Below are 14,674 nucleotides of genomic sequence, written 5' to 3'. Positions count from 1 at the left end.
TGCGTGTAGGGCCTTACGTAGTGCAAGAGGGTAAGAACACAGAAAACGGATTATGGAGTACCAGAAAAGTCAGTGGTCAAGTTATTCATTTTCTTCCCATCATGGCAATGGAGGTAGAGATTAGACTTGGTACAGCAGTGTGGCATGTAATGGTTTTGTCTTTCTCTGATCATTTCTCCCTCTTTTAGCTCCTCCCCCTTCACACGGTGGTATATTATGAAAAAAATATAGCAAAGAAACCACCAGAGAGTGAGAAAACAAGAGGAGCAAGATCCTTCTAAGAACTTTGATAGGGAACAGTGGTTGTCAAAGTTCATAGAAACAAAAATGTACTGACATCCAACTAGAGTATCATGCTAAACCAGGTTCTATCTGTATCTGGGTTTGTTCATGATGGAATTGCTTTGCTGCTGTGTTGTATCACAGGCAACTATGTCTTTTCAGTTTTTCTTTCACCTGAAAGACGGAGTTGGTAGTTTTATGAAGATGATGTACCTGTGTAAAGATACTGAATTTTCTCTGCTCACACTCTACTAGCCAAAAAGCCACTTTACTTTTCTTTTTTAAAATAATTAATCTAGCTCAAAAATGGATTGGTGTTGACATCTTTCCTTAACAATAGGGATAGAAACTCAGAATGAACAGCTGTTTGGGCAGTCTTGGATGAAAGCCTTTCCCTAGGCAAATACGCAAGATGCACAGGCACATGCAAGGCACATTGTTGCCATTATTGATGCCCATCTGTTAGACTGGCATGGTGCCCACTCAGAGGCTGAGTCTAAAGCAAGGTCTTCATGATGTAGACTCTGCCTCCTCTGTGACGGTACTGCCACCTGGGTGCCAAATGTCTTTACACAATAACTTCCATTTTTATAATAAAAGAAAAATAATAATGTTTAAACATGGAGAAAAAATTAATGTAATCCAATGACAAACTTGTTTTACTTTTCAAGTAAACTTGGTGCCTAAATATACTGGCTTTTTATATATATGTGTGTGTGTGTATACGTATGTTATCTATAATGTATAAAATTACATTGTTTTCTGTCTTGACAGATGATGGCAGTTACTCATTTTCCTGAAGACAGAATTTATCATAAGGCAGGTAAGCAATCTATAAATTTCACTTTAGCATAGGGACAATAGTTCAGAATATTTAGCAGGTACACCTGGAATGAGATTGCTTAGAGAAAAGAGATTCCATTTAAGTACCTAAAGATTCTTTCCACCCCAAGAAATTCTGTGAAAAACACATGTGACTGAATGAGAGGTATTGGTTTCCAAATGCTTCTGAAAAGTCTGTCCCTCACCTAATATTTCTGATGAAGTCAATGTCACCAAAATCCTAGCAGAAATCTTTTATAAGCAATGAATGGAATTCAAGTTAATTCCCACTGCAAGGCATAATCCTCCTACAAGCCATTAAAATAACCTTAACTGTTGTGTGCAGAGTTATAGCTAAAGTGTTTCATGTCCTGCCAAAATTCAGCTTATATTTTACACAGAATATTCTATTTAATTATGTTTTCTTCAATAGTACTATTTATTCTTTTATTTTATTGTGATCTGGTAAATGAGGTACTAAGTTCTATGCCATTTACAATGCTATTATATAAAAATAGAGGTGAGCTTAAAATTTGTTGCTGGTAAGACCTTAAGTAGGAAAGTGATTATGTGTTTGGAACACTGGCCTATTGCCAGTCTACTATGGGAAGTTCTCTGATACTAAATAACTTCAGAATATTCTGTTTTTCCTATTTAACTGAGTCTAGGGATTATGCCTTTACAGGCACACAAATTTATTAATATTAGAGGAATTATGTTTACTCAAGAAGAATAGAATAACAGAACAATAATAGGGATAAAAATTAATTTTGACAGTTAGCTTTGGAATAGAAAAAATATGAAAAATTTCACTAGGGGGCAATGTTACATAAAATCTTCCAAGTTCTTTTTGGTGTGTAAGTAAAAACTGAGTTTTACAAAGACGTACTAGCTTTAGTCTTTGGTTATACAAGATTGCAAGAATAGCAATTCTCTCTGAAAAGGGAACTTCACGAGCATCAGAGTATCAGTATTTGCAATCTCTTTGACTTCTGATTAGAATTCATCATTGAAGCAGAACTGAATATTGATGACTGGACACTGTTTTCTGAACTTTGTCAATGGAAAACATATATCATAATATCATTGTATACCCTACAAGCTGCCCAACAGTTTTAACACTCCCAACCTACCTCCTAACTGGACTGTTGGAGCAATTGCTGTGAAGTGAAAAAGTCATTAATGTGGGCATATAGGCTTGCTGTATGAAGAACCTTCCAGAGGCCAAAGAAAAAAATTTGGTTGTCACTGTAGTTCTTTGCATTGCGCTAGAGCTACCTCACAAAATAAAGGCAATGTTGGAATGCTCTGTATGGGTTGTTAGCCAAGAACTAGTAGAAAGACTATCTCAAAACCTGCAGCAAAAAAAAGTTTAGGTCAGTGTTTCATTCCTCTTCAGGGAAGGATAGTTCAGGTATGTTCAAATAGCAAGGACAGGTGGCAGAATGGGTAAGAAAGCCTACTACCCATCCCTGCTCTGTGCCCTATGGATGTTATTTGTGCAGTGGTATGTGTGTGATGGTAAACAAGGTAATTCTTAGTTCATTTCATTGAATTTGACAAAGAGGTGTATATAGAGCTTCACACTGGGGAATCAAATTAGTCATACATTCTTAAATGTATGAAGCAGAAGTAAGAAACATTTCATATATCTGGATTCATCCAAAATATTTAAACTGTCTTGTATTTTTGAAGTGGCTACTGCTTTAACTATTACTTAGGAGGTAAGGAAATCCATGCTATTGTCCTGGATTTAACAAAATGGATTCCAAGTCTAAGATAATATTTGGTTTTTTTTCAGGTTATTTTCAGCCCATTTTCAAGGGCCTAATGATTATATTCAGTCAGTTGCGTTTCTATATGGAAATTGAATCCTCTTTTGTTTTTCAAAAGTGATGGAGCACTTGGCACAAGGAAAACAATGTCCATCAGCTTATGGTCATCACCTAAAGCCGTACTCATGCACTTTTGAAAATAGTACTGTGGAAAAATAAACTAATTGAAATCTAGTTACTGGAAAATATAGATGGAATTATGTATGAAATTAAACTGGTTTCAGAATGAACTGATTCTAATTCAATACCAGATCATATGAAAAGATAGGATTTTATGGATTTGGACTAATTTGCATATTAATGAGACTCATTCATTTACTACATTGCTGCGGCTGACTTCAAGTAATATGAACAATGTAATCTATGCATAAAGCATATGGAGGCAGTTGGGGTTGTGGTGTAGCCTGATGACTGTTCATCCAGGTATCTAGAAAAATGCAGTCTGCTTTCATTTGCCTCTAAGGGGACAGAATTTCTGCTAATTTGGAGCAGCAGTAATTTATGTCATTTGAACAGTGATTTTGCTGACTGCAAGAGTAAGTACTCATCTCCAACCTGTTGTAAACTTACTTACAGGACTCAGTCAAATCATTCAAATTAAATAACAAATTAGTAATGTAAAAATAAAGGTTATCTTATAAAACATAACATTCAATACCTACTGTTATGAACTTCCAATTTCTGGAATTAAACAACACCATTTGAGAAACTTTCCCAACCACATATGTTGCTCAAATTAGGCTAACAGAAATGACGCGGAATAGGACAGTACCACAGCTACTTTTGGCAGAATAAAAAGTGAACTCTGGAAGAACTCCAGACTCAGAGAATATTAGCCCTGCAAATAGATGTGGGAAACACAACTTTTTTCCCCTCTCCAGACATGACCAGATAGAGAGTTTATGAAATACTGCTTTCTTTGATGCATGTGACTTTAGATGTCCTGAAATAGTGTGGCAGGAAATGTTTGTTTACAGAACTGTTGGTCACGCTTCGATATGAATATTTTAAATAGTTATTTCCCATTGAGGTGCAGTGAACATAAATATTTCATAAGTTAATAATAAGATTTCAAAGTACCCTAATAGATTTCCCTATTTTTGACAAATAACTCATGGAATCCACATCAGTAGTTCTGCTACACTGCTTTGTAGCCAAGATAATCATTTTCACTTTTTTGAAACGTTGTTTCATCACCTGTCTTTATCAGGAGTGGCAGAAGGAATCTAGAGTCTACACACCAAAAGTAAGGAACATCAGATTTGTAACTAGATGTCAGGAGCATGCTAAGTTCTGAATCATCTTTTGGACCGCTAGTACTGATAATTTTAAATAAGCCTGTGCTGCCAGTACAATGACAGCAGTTTTCATCATCTACTGCTAACTTCAGGTGTGACTTTTCAGGGTAAGAGTTTACGGCAAAGGGTGTCGTTCACTTTCCCGAATGAAATAAAAATTACAGGTTAAGTGTTTTTACAGTATGCTTTTCCTAAAATAAGGTGGCAGTTTCATCTTATTCAGCATGCAGTAAAACAAAGTCTTTTGCCTTATATTCTCCTTGTTATTTTCTTTCCACAAGTTTCTCCTTTATATGCCTGCACACACATACAACATTCTGCCCTACAAGTCACCAATCTGAAACTAACTTTTGTCTAAACCTGGCTTGGAGTCTAGTTATGTTAGAGGCTGTCTCTATTTCTGCAGCAGCTGGAATTAATGAGGACGTTATGTCAGCTGAAAAATGAGACCTTTGGAAAGTAGGGACAGGGCATTCTCAGAGCATGTAATTTATATTCAATCTCCCTCTTATATGTGGATACTCCAGTTGTTTATATATACATAAATGATCTGTTTGGAAAGGACATTTACCTTTGTCAAATCAAGTTTTCAGAAAACTCACTGAAAATGAAAATAAAGAAATCCATTTTCAATTACAGGAATTCAGTGGCTTTTATATAACAAGTAGTTTATTTTAATATATTTTTGGCCATACTGAAAATCAGAGCCGACCAAATTGTCCAGAAAGCACACAGAGTTTCAACAAAATCAGTTAATGTTTTAAAGAAAATCAAGATAAACATAAGAAATAAGTCTCAGTCAAATAAATGGTAGAAATGCCTTTTCTGTGTTTCCCAGGATGAACGCTGAAGTAATTGTAGCTGAAAGATGCTATGTACAAATTCATAATAACAAAATGTAGAAAGTTAGAATCCAGAACTATCAGAATCTACAGTATCTACTGTATTATTTTATATTAAATTCAACTTTTTTACAATAAAGGGAAGTAAAATGGAAAGGAATCAGTAAAAATGGAATGATCCTTATAATGACGATAAGGTTAGTTAAAAGAAGCGAGCTACGAATAAAAGGGAAGATATAAGAAGAAGTAATGTTGAATATAGAGGAAAATAGAGTGCCTTTTCTTTTATTCATTTGTTGGGCCTGCTGGTGTAAGTGCTTTATATAACTTCTGGAATTCTAAAACAATGGTTATCTTTCTTTATTTTACCAATATTTTATACAGATGTGCTGCATGTTAGGTGAGTTTGTATTCATTATCTGGTAGAATACCTCCTTTCTGGGGGGATAAATGAGAGATGAGTTCACTTCAGACTGTTTGAAGACGCTCATGACAATGCAGATTTTAGACTATATGACTTGCTAATACTTAAATTGTATTAATTTATTTATAGAGCTATTTGTGGGAAAAAATGATGGGGTACTAAAATATAACAATGGATGTTTTCATAGTATGGGAAAAAAATCACCAGCACTACCTCTTTATTTTGTATATTTAAAAGGATATGCTTGAGCTGACAGAGGTAGCTATTGCAACTTACTGGTTGTTCAGTAAAAGAAAATGAAAAAAATACAGCAGCCAAATTATCTTTACTAGTCAAATATGTTATCAAGATAATATGTTATCAAGATAATAAAAAAATACAGCAGCCAAATTATCTTTACTAGTCAAATATGTTATCAAGATAATATGTTAAGGTAGTGTATAATTTGAAAGTTCTTATATACCTTGATGGTTTTCATATATACATTTTATTCTTGTTTGTTATCTACAGTTAGCTAGGGCTCTGTTGCATCAAAGCAGTTGAGAATCTGAACTAAATTTTGTTAGATCCTTTCAGGACTATGTCTGCAACTACAGCAGTGATTGAGACAATCAGGTATAACCTGATAAAATTACTGTTTGTAGTTAGAACAACAGATTCCACTACAGGACTCTGATTTTTGTAAGGCTTCATAAACATGTATAACCTTTTACTCCCACAAAACTCTTATTTGTGTGGCTAAGTTTTTGTAGAGTGAGGGCTCAGATTCGCTTTCAGTTCTGGGAGCTTCAGTCAAAATCATTCTATGTTTCTGCAAATTTTCAAAGAAGAAGAAAACTTTGAAAGTAAGGGAGGTTTCAACCACAATAATGACTAAATCCAAAATGAAAATCTTGGGCAGAAATGTCTGTTCCTCCTGAAGAGTACTGCTATGGTGGATTGAGATGGTCCTTTGCTCTGCTCTGCAGCACGTCCCAAAGCCTGACCATGAGGGCACCGGCTGGGCCAGCTGCTCCCCTGGGCGGCAAGCTGGGAGCTGAGTGCGCTAACACGGCCGCCGGGCAGGGCCTTGCCTTCAGGGCCCGTCCCACCACCCCCAGCGAGGGAGCAGCATCGGCCCAGATATTGTAGCCGGGATCAACCAAGAGCCCGGAGCATCAGGCAAGTTTGTGGGGGGGAGGCAGGGCCGAGGTCAAGCCATGCAGTCACGTCAGGATGAGGCCTGGTGAGGGTTACCAGGGCTGGGCAGGACCCTGCGATGGCCACGCTGGAGCCCGGCACTGCTACGGCTTCCGCGTCATGAGGCAGGGACTGACGGCCCCAGGCTGGGCTGATATAGGGGCTTGGCCTGGGCAGGGGCCGGGAGGCCCAGGAGAGGCAGGTCAGCACCAGTAAGGCCTAGTGTTGCATTCAGGGCCCTGAGCTTACATCAAAGGATCTTTTTTCAAATAACCACTTTGTGCCTTTGCTTAATGGGCAAGCCAGTCTATCTGGTAATAATTTATGCTACTGCTTGTTTCTTAATGAAGGAGTTGCTCCTGCATCTACCAATATAAATAGTAATATTCTTTTTTTTTTTTTTCCAGAAATTGACTTTATGTGTAATAAACTTCAGACGTTCACTTGCAGGCTTATACAAAATGAAGCAAAATGGAAATTGCATCACTGCCTTTAAATTGAAAAAACCAGATCATTAAATAAGCACAAAGTGCCCAACTTCTGGGCTGCTTCATGTTGAGGTAGAAGAATGAAGTGCTACAATTTCCTTTTTCGCAAACAGTAGCAAAGGCAGTGACTGCAACAAAGAGTTAAACCTAAAAGTTGTATTACTTCCATCACACCTACTTATCAAAAGACTACCATTCTCATAAAGCTTCCTGATTTTTTTTTTCACTGTGAAGTCCTTTGTCACCTTCTCTTGATTCAAGTGTCTGAGATACTTTCTTATCAACTATATTTTCCTGATCAAATTCAAATCAGACTGAATTCTTAAGTACCAGCACCAGCAAAGCTCTCCAGGTGTATATACCAGGCAAAGTGCAGTGGCATGAAGAGATACGGAGCATCTCTGTGAAGCAGTTTGAGAAGTATAATCATCCTTTGTTGCCTATTGAAACTGCCAAATACATATGTGCCATTTCTGTTGGATTATACCAAACCTTTTTCCTGTAAATTCCGTTCGTAAATAGCATGGTAAACATGCAGCATTTGTACCAAACCTTGTAATATTGAATGGGAGGATTACTATGACTCATTTATATTGGAAAGCCAAAGAATCACCGCTGTTTGTTTAATGGATTACTTTTAGTGTCATAAAGATCACTTTATGTCTTAGATTTGATTGCTACAGTATCCTTGATTCAGCTAAGTTATGATTAGCACCCATTTGTGAAATGGAAATAATTTGCTTCAAAGAACATAGACGTCCTTTTCTGAGTTTGATTGAAATACACCACCTTTTATAATTATTCCTCATATGGTACTAAAATCCACTTAAAATATAATTCATTGTCATGGAAGCCTTTGTTCTCATCGTCTACAAGAAGTGGAAAAGAAACTTAGCATATCAAGGGTTTGTTGCTGTTGCTCAAAGGGAAAATGGATTTATACTTAGTTTAACAGAAGCATAAATTTGCTGTGAAAAGTGCTTTACTAGAGCAATGATAAGAGCATACGACTTGTATTTCCACATTCCATAGTGCAAGAGAAACCTAATATAAAAAAAACATTGGGCTAGGATAATTATTGAAAGTTTTGCTGCTGCTACGCAGGGTTTCAACTGTTAATGTAAAAAGGTAAGAAGCACGACTACATTTTAACTTTATGAGAATTTTTTTTCTGAAAAAGATGCATTTGGAGGGAGTACTTTGATGATCTAGAAGACAGGGAAAACTTACTGGTAACTAGAAAGGAGTACATATCCATCAGTGGTATACTGAAACTATTTGGAATTGTTGCCGCTTGTTATTGTTTTATTTAGGACATTTCCTCAAGAGAGCTGTATATTTTACTTGAGAAATACTTGAGTCATTGTCTGAGGAAAACACATCCATATCTATGAATCAGCACAGAAAGCTGTTTTCCACTGGAAATAAAAAAATTAGAAGCACTATATATAAAAAGGAGTTTCATTATTTTTCTTTTTGGAAAGCGGAATATGGAACACATTTGATTCCAAAATTATGTTTTTAAATTATTTTTTAAAAAGAAAAAATCCCCTGGTAGTTTTTCCTGTGTAACATTTTGTCTGTTTCTAATATTCACAGCCCATTGCTTGTTGCTAAATCATAATCTGCTAAGTAAATATAAAATACAACTCATTATCTTTCATTTTGCCAACTAAATGCTAGCAATTAAGTAAGAACTATAATAGCTTCATGGACTATAAACCATAACCTAGCACATTAGTGTGATGTTCTGAAAAATAGATGATTTTGTGATAATCAGGGGACATCAGTGAGTAAGAAATCATTCACGATCTCTCAAACAAAAAGCTTATGCCTGAAAGCAATTTATCCTTTCTAACTAGTAGATTGTTTTTTAAAGAAGCTATCATGCCAATGGACTGTAGGTTGCTCTACAGATTAAAAAGTCTAGCTAGCTGTATGTAAGCAGCTGAATATAAATTAAAATATAAAAAGTCAGTTTTGCAAGTAATGTATTACACCTTGCATACAGAATCCTCCCAACTCTGTAGTATGTTTTACAAAATTATAAGTATACACTAGGTTTTATTATCAATAGTCTACTCTTCAGTATGCTCAGAGGTAGATATTGTATATCAAATGTTCTACATCTACTTTGCACTGGCAAATAAGTGTCATAGGTGCAACTGCATGCAGATTTCTGAATTAAGTGAAAATTTGTCTGGAATGCAATTATTTATAAAATAGTATATTTGATTTTCACTATGACTCAAAGATCTGTTGATAGTGACTCAAACTGAGAGGAAAATATTTCATGAACTGTAGATTAAGAATTGTTGTTAGTTATAACTACACCTTTTGGTCCAGTTTTAAAATTGGGGCAATTAAAGGCTTGATCTAAAACCCATGGAAGTCAATAATTCATTCCTTCATTTTGACTGTTTAGTTTCCTCAATACAGTTGATGAGAGACTTCCGTCAAAGCTTTTTAAAACAGTAAATAATTTAAACTTACTGTTTAGTACAATGAATATAGTTCTAGTCAAAGTAAGGCAGTGGAAGGAATTCTGAAATTGTAAGTATACTTAGTTTCTTTATTTCTAAATATTCTATGTTGGAAGAGGTAATTTTATTTTATCTTTTTTCTAAAGAGCACTTTCTTGTATATTTTTGCATAGCAACTGTATTCTCTAAATAAAATGTTGAGCAAAATGGTTAAAATACCAAAAAATGAAACATAATGCACCAGCTTCCAGTTGCATATTAGGGATTCTTTCCTCAGACGTCAGAATTTTGCAATGGTATTAGTATTCTTGTGTGGTGATATCTGCTAAATATCAGCTCACTAAACAGACATAGTCATACCTAAGCTGGGCGCGTCTTGTAAGATGTCTGACTGTGACTCAGGCTTCTTTTTCTTGGATGAATGAAACATTTTTACTGTGACACTAAATTAAAGGGTTTTATTTTGCATTTTATGATGAAAATCAAGAAAATTTTTATGAAATCATTTTTCTTTCTAGATTTTAAATGAGCTGGAAATCCATTCTTTACTGAGTTTTTACAGCAACTTACACTAAAGGAGTTCTAATAGATGGAAAAGAATGATTTTCCTTTGCAGAAATGATGAGCTTGTGTACCTGGTTCACATTACGGTTCTATCAGTCTCTTTCCTTCCTGTTTTAGGTAATTTAACTAGTTTTCACTTACCTGCAATTTTCCCAGCAGTTTAGTTAGGTTTTTTTACCCTCTAACTCAATGTTAATCCAAAGATTTTAAGTTAAAAAAACCCTCTTTAATATTTTCTTACTTTTTACCAGATTTTTCTTAATCTTGGTTCACTGTAAATAATATAATACCGTGAACTTCTCAGGATGAAATCCCATGCCCCAAACGCCCCTGGGTTCATTTGTCATACTCTCTTTCTTATTTTAGCAGGGGGGTTCTCTCAGTTCAAAATAGAAAACATAGGGAAAAAAATAATCAATGTTTGCCAAATGGAAAACAATTAAAAAATCTGATAATGTTATAAATTTAAAACTCCAAATGTATTAAATAACAGGCCATTAGAACAAAACCATTTTTTCTTGTTAAAGCATTAAATACTTCTTCAATATCCATTTAACCAGCTACCAAAATAATGAGAAGATGCATTCCAATAGTCTGAACATATAGGAGAATTCTTGGACTGGCTATTTCTCTGGGTAAAGAGTATGAAAGCTTTTGTGCTTCCGGAGGAAAGTTGCTTTTGTATGGGTTTTAGTAGCTTTGCATCCTCTGGCATAACATGGGTATTGTTATATGATAAAGTAATATGTGTTTAACACTATCAAAGTTTGCTTACTGCATTGAGATACATACTAGGATATGCCATGTTTTCTTTTCTAAATTATGGCAAAATTGTTATTTTAATATCAAAACATTAGTGTTATGTAACATGCATAATGGGAAAAATTGCATGTAACAGAAGTAGTTCCTATCCTACTGGCTCTGTTGACTTTTTTCCCCTTTTTTAATTAAATACCTATTTCTTCAAAATTAACAATTTCCCATTCAGAAATTAAAGCATTTCATTTTGATTAGAGCAACACAAATCTACACATTTTAGTTTATTAAATTGAAGTGAATTTTATTATTTCCACAGGTATTTTGTTTCCTTGAACTCAATGAGCTATGGGGAATTGTCATGCTCTACTTGTTGCTAACATTTTTCTCTGTGTATTGATTTTCTCTGTGTACAGATTGCCCTAAAAAGGAAACATTTCAAAATAATAGACTTCTGGATATGCAGCTCTGCTAAGTTCTGATACTTACAATTTATCATAGCAAAACCTTTTGATCACAGACAAACAAAACTCCTCTATAAAAAGCATCAGCATATTTTCACAACTATGTCATTGACCTCCTAAAGCTCACCTCACATATTTTAATCTCTATATCAGTTTCCTCTGTTGCATGTATATGTTCCCTACTAGCAAGATCTTGATCCAGAAAAAATGAGTATGTGTTTACTAAGGGTTCATGAGAAAACGTGTTGAGCTCAATAGGAGTCTAAATGGGCACTTAACTAAAAAGAACATGTAAAAAATGGAGAAATACATATTTCGACGTACTTTTTGCAGAAGCAAGTATGAAACACCCAGCTGATGAAAATTTAGAACAAACTAAGAATAGATCATATTTTCCACTGCCTTGTATCTTACATAGCTATTTACATTTTTACAGAGAGCTTGTAATGTAATCAGAATAACAGTGCTTTGCATTCAGTTCAGACAGGGAAAAATTATTACAAAATATGCAAGGTGGGAGACGATGTGATCCAATATAACTGGATCAGATAAATTTAGATCTAAAACACTCCACACTTATTTTCCCCTAAAAAAATCATGTAGAATATATTCACTATAAGCATATTCAGAAACTGGAACACATCTTTGAGTTACAAATAGAATTTACACCAATTGCTATATTCAGTATCCTTCCTAATTTGTGAAAGGTAATGTATTTCATTTAAATTTTGTTTTCCAAAATTTTTAATGAGTGCCCTGCAAAGAAAAACCTTCAGAAATCCTGTTGGTGCTGAATTGTGTTATCAAGTCTTTAAAGAAATGTCAAAGCCAGAGCAACAGTTAACTGTTTGTCTCTGACCTTGGCACAAGGAAGGAATTAAAGTGCATATTTGTCACTACATGTAAAAAGTATGCACTGCAGTTTGAAAGCTGGTAAAAGGAAAGGTTTCTGCCAAAAAAGCACTGATAGATATAGCAGTACATGGCACAGATCCCAAGGTTAAGGCACCAGATGTGAGTTATACAACTTGTGAGGAAAGATGTTTAATGTGACCACTGCAAAGCTAGTACAAAGTAATGCTTGAAAAAATCGTTTGTTGTTAAAATAGGAGACTATGAAGCGATAACATTAAGCTTTTATATTTTGTTGGAGAACATTTATTCAATCTGTGGTGGTCTGAAATGATTAAAATTGGTGCAAATCTCTCTGCTTTTGGGAATAATACTGTACTGCTCCTCAATACAGGAGAGCACAGAGCTGATTTTTCTGTAACTTGTATACTGCTTGTCTCAAGTGTAGGGAAACATATTTTCAGTTAGCCAAGAACCAACTGTTACTAGAATTGTGAGATAAACTATAACTAGAGAAAACTTCTGCCAAGCAAACCATTCCCTGTAATCCTAGTCTTAGAAGGAGCCAAGAAATAAACAAACTTTAAGAAGTAAAAAAATAGTTTGTTAAGGATGAAATCAATATTTTGTGAAAAATGAAGAAAAAAAGCCATCAACCATTTGACTACATTCACTTACCTGACTTCTCACCCACTTCTGTCTTACTCTTGTTATTCACTAGACTCTATTGCTACATTGTATTTTAGGGCTTTCTAAACCAAATGAAAGGAGGCAAATTTCTTCTCTGTCTGTCCCCCCCCCAAAAAACTAGGTAAAGAACTATTAGGCTGTTGCCAAGAAGGAACATGGTTTTACATAGCAATATACTGAAAGCCTAACTACTAGGCTCTATAATGGAAGCCTATGGAGTATTTAAAAAGAAATATGAAAAGATTTTAGGGACTATCCGGGTGAGGAATGCAGTTATGTGTAACTTGAGAAGTACAATTCATTATCAGTCAGACAACCTTTTAATGACTTTGTTAACTCTGGATATTGTATTTCTTTACTTATCTACAGTATACACAATTTTAAAATTAAACTGAACACACATTATACACATGGGAAAAACTGTGTATTTCTGCAGCAACTTTCAAGCACCACTAGGCGTATTAGGAATTACATTTCCTTAATTCTCTACAAATCCTTTGGTTGGAAGTCAACATCAGTAGGCATAATGAAGAGCCATGTAATGTTTTAAAAAACAGAAACAATCTCAGAGGTTTTTAAGTAGCTGGGATGCCCCAAAATATTTTGGAAATGCCACTAGGCACCTACTGCCTAATGTACAAAGGGACAAACTGAGTTTGGAAGATTAGTTCTGGTACTTTCTAACTCCATATTCTTTCACCATATGGTTTTGATTGTGCATGTGAGCTGTTTCTCGGGCATTAGAAAAAAGCTTTCAGTGATAGAGGAGTTTGATGAAGCTTGGCTTCAGAATGCTGATGCTCACCAGGGTGTCATCTTACCAGTAGTTTCTGTTACATTTAGTTTCCTGTGTCTCCTATACCTGTCCTCAGGTCCTCCAGCATCTCTAGCCTTTTCACTACTTCCTTGTGATACATTTGATTAGCTCTAGTTACTTCCATGAAATTTCAGTAGCTCTGCCTCCTTCTGCATTCTCTTTTTTTAGCTGTCCAGTAAGATAAAAACTACACATTCAACAGTTAGTCCAGAGCTGCATGTATACTGATTAGCAGGAGCTATTTAGCCAAGCACAATATCACCAGATAGAATGCCTCTGGTCTTTTTTTTTGTTTTGTTTTTTTGTTTTTGTTTTTTTTTCAGCAGATAGGGCCTCTATCCTCTACCAGTCCTTGTGTTTCACAAAATATGTAGGAACACGCGACCACTTCCTCTCTGAAAAATTTGGTGGACATTGACTAGTTGGTTAAAAAGATGTTAGACAGATAATGCAACTGTATAACTTTAGTTTTCTTGGGAAACAAGGCAATAATAGGAATTCCATTGTCTAGCTGGGAATGTTTAATTTCATTGCACAAGAGCTCCAGCACTAGAGAGAGAAGAGAAGCTGTGATAAGATGATGACAGATTCCTGGATGTATGCCTATATTTACCAAGTTGTATTCTCTAGCCTGTGAGTTCCATAGATACTAGTAGTCATCTGAGGAATGTATAAGATTCAGGAAAACTGGCTATATATGCCCACTTTGTAGGCATCAGACTGTCCATTCTGGTCTTGATCATCTTTCCTTTCATGTCATTTCCTTCCATTTTCTTCCGTAGTCTTAATCCTTTGAACTAGCAATTCTAATCCCTCTGTTTCCCATTACAATCTTTTATTCCTTGATATTGCCAGTTTAATATCTCAGGTCATTTTTT

At 35.2% G+C, this 14,674-nt stretch overlaps 1 protein-coding gene across 4 annotated transcripts in view; it reads left to right on the top strand.

Moving 5' to 3' along the window:
• The window catches only part of VEGFC (vascular endothelial growth factor C), a 261,273-nt gene that overhangs the window by 74,054 nt on the left and 172,545 nt on the right, over positions 1-14,674 (top strand). For all 4 annotated transcript variants that reach the window (XM_064510992.1, XM_064510991.1, XM_026105172.2 and 1 more), the window contains one exon: positions 1,057-1,105. In XM_064510992.1, coding sequence (XP_064367062.1) covers positions 1,057-1,105 — 49 coding nt within the window. The remainder of the gene's footprint in view (positions 1-1,056; positions 1,106-14,674) is intronic.

Source organism: Dromaius novaehollandiae, chromosome 4 (assembly GCF_036370855.1).
Source record: "Dromaius novaehollandiae isolate bDroNov1 chromosome 4, bDroNov1.hap1, whole genome shotgun sequence".
Lineage (NCBI taxonomy): Eukaryota > Metazoa > Chordata > Aves > Casuariiformes > Dromaiidae > Dromaius > Dromaius novaehollandiae.
The sequence above is the reverse complement of the archived record's forward strand: the minus strand, read 5'-3'. Positions and strand labels throughout refer to the sequence as shown.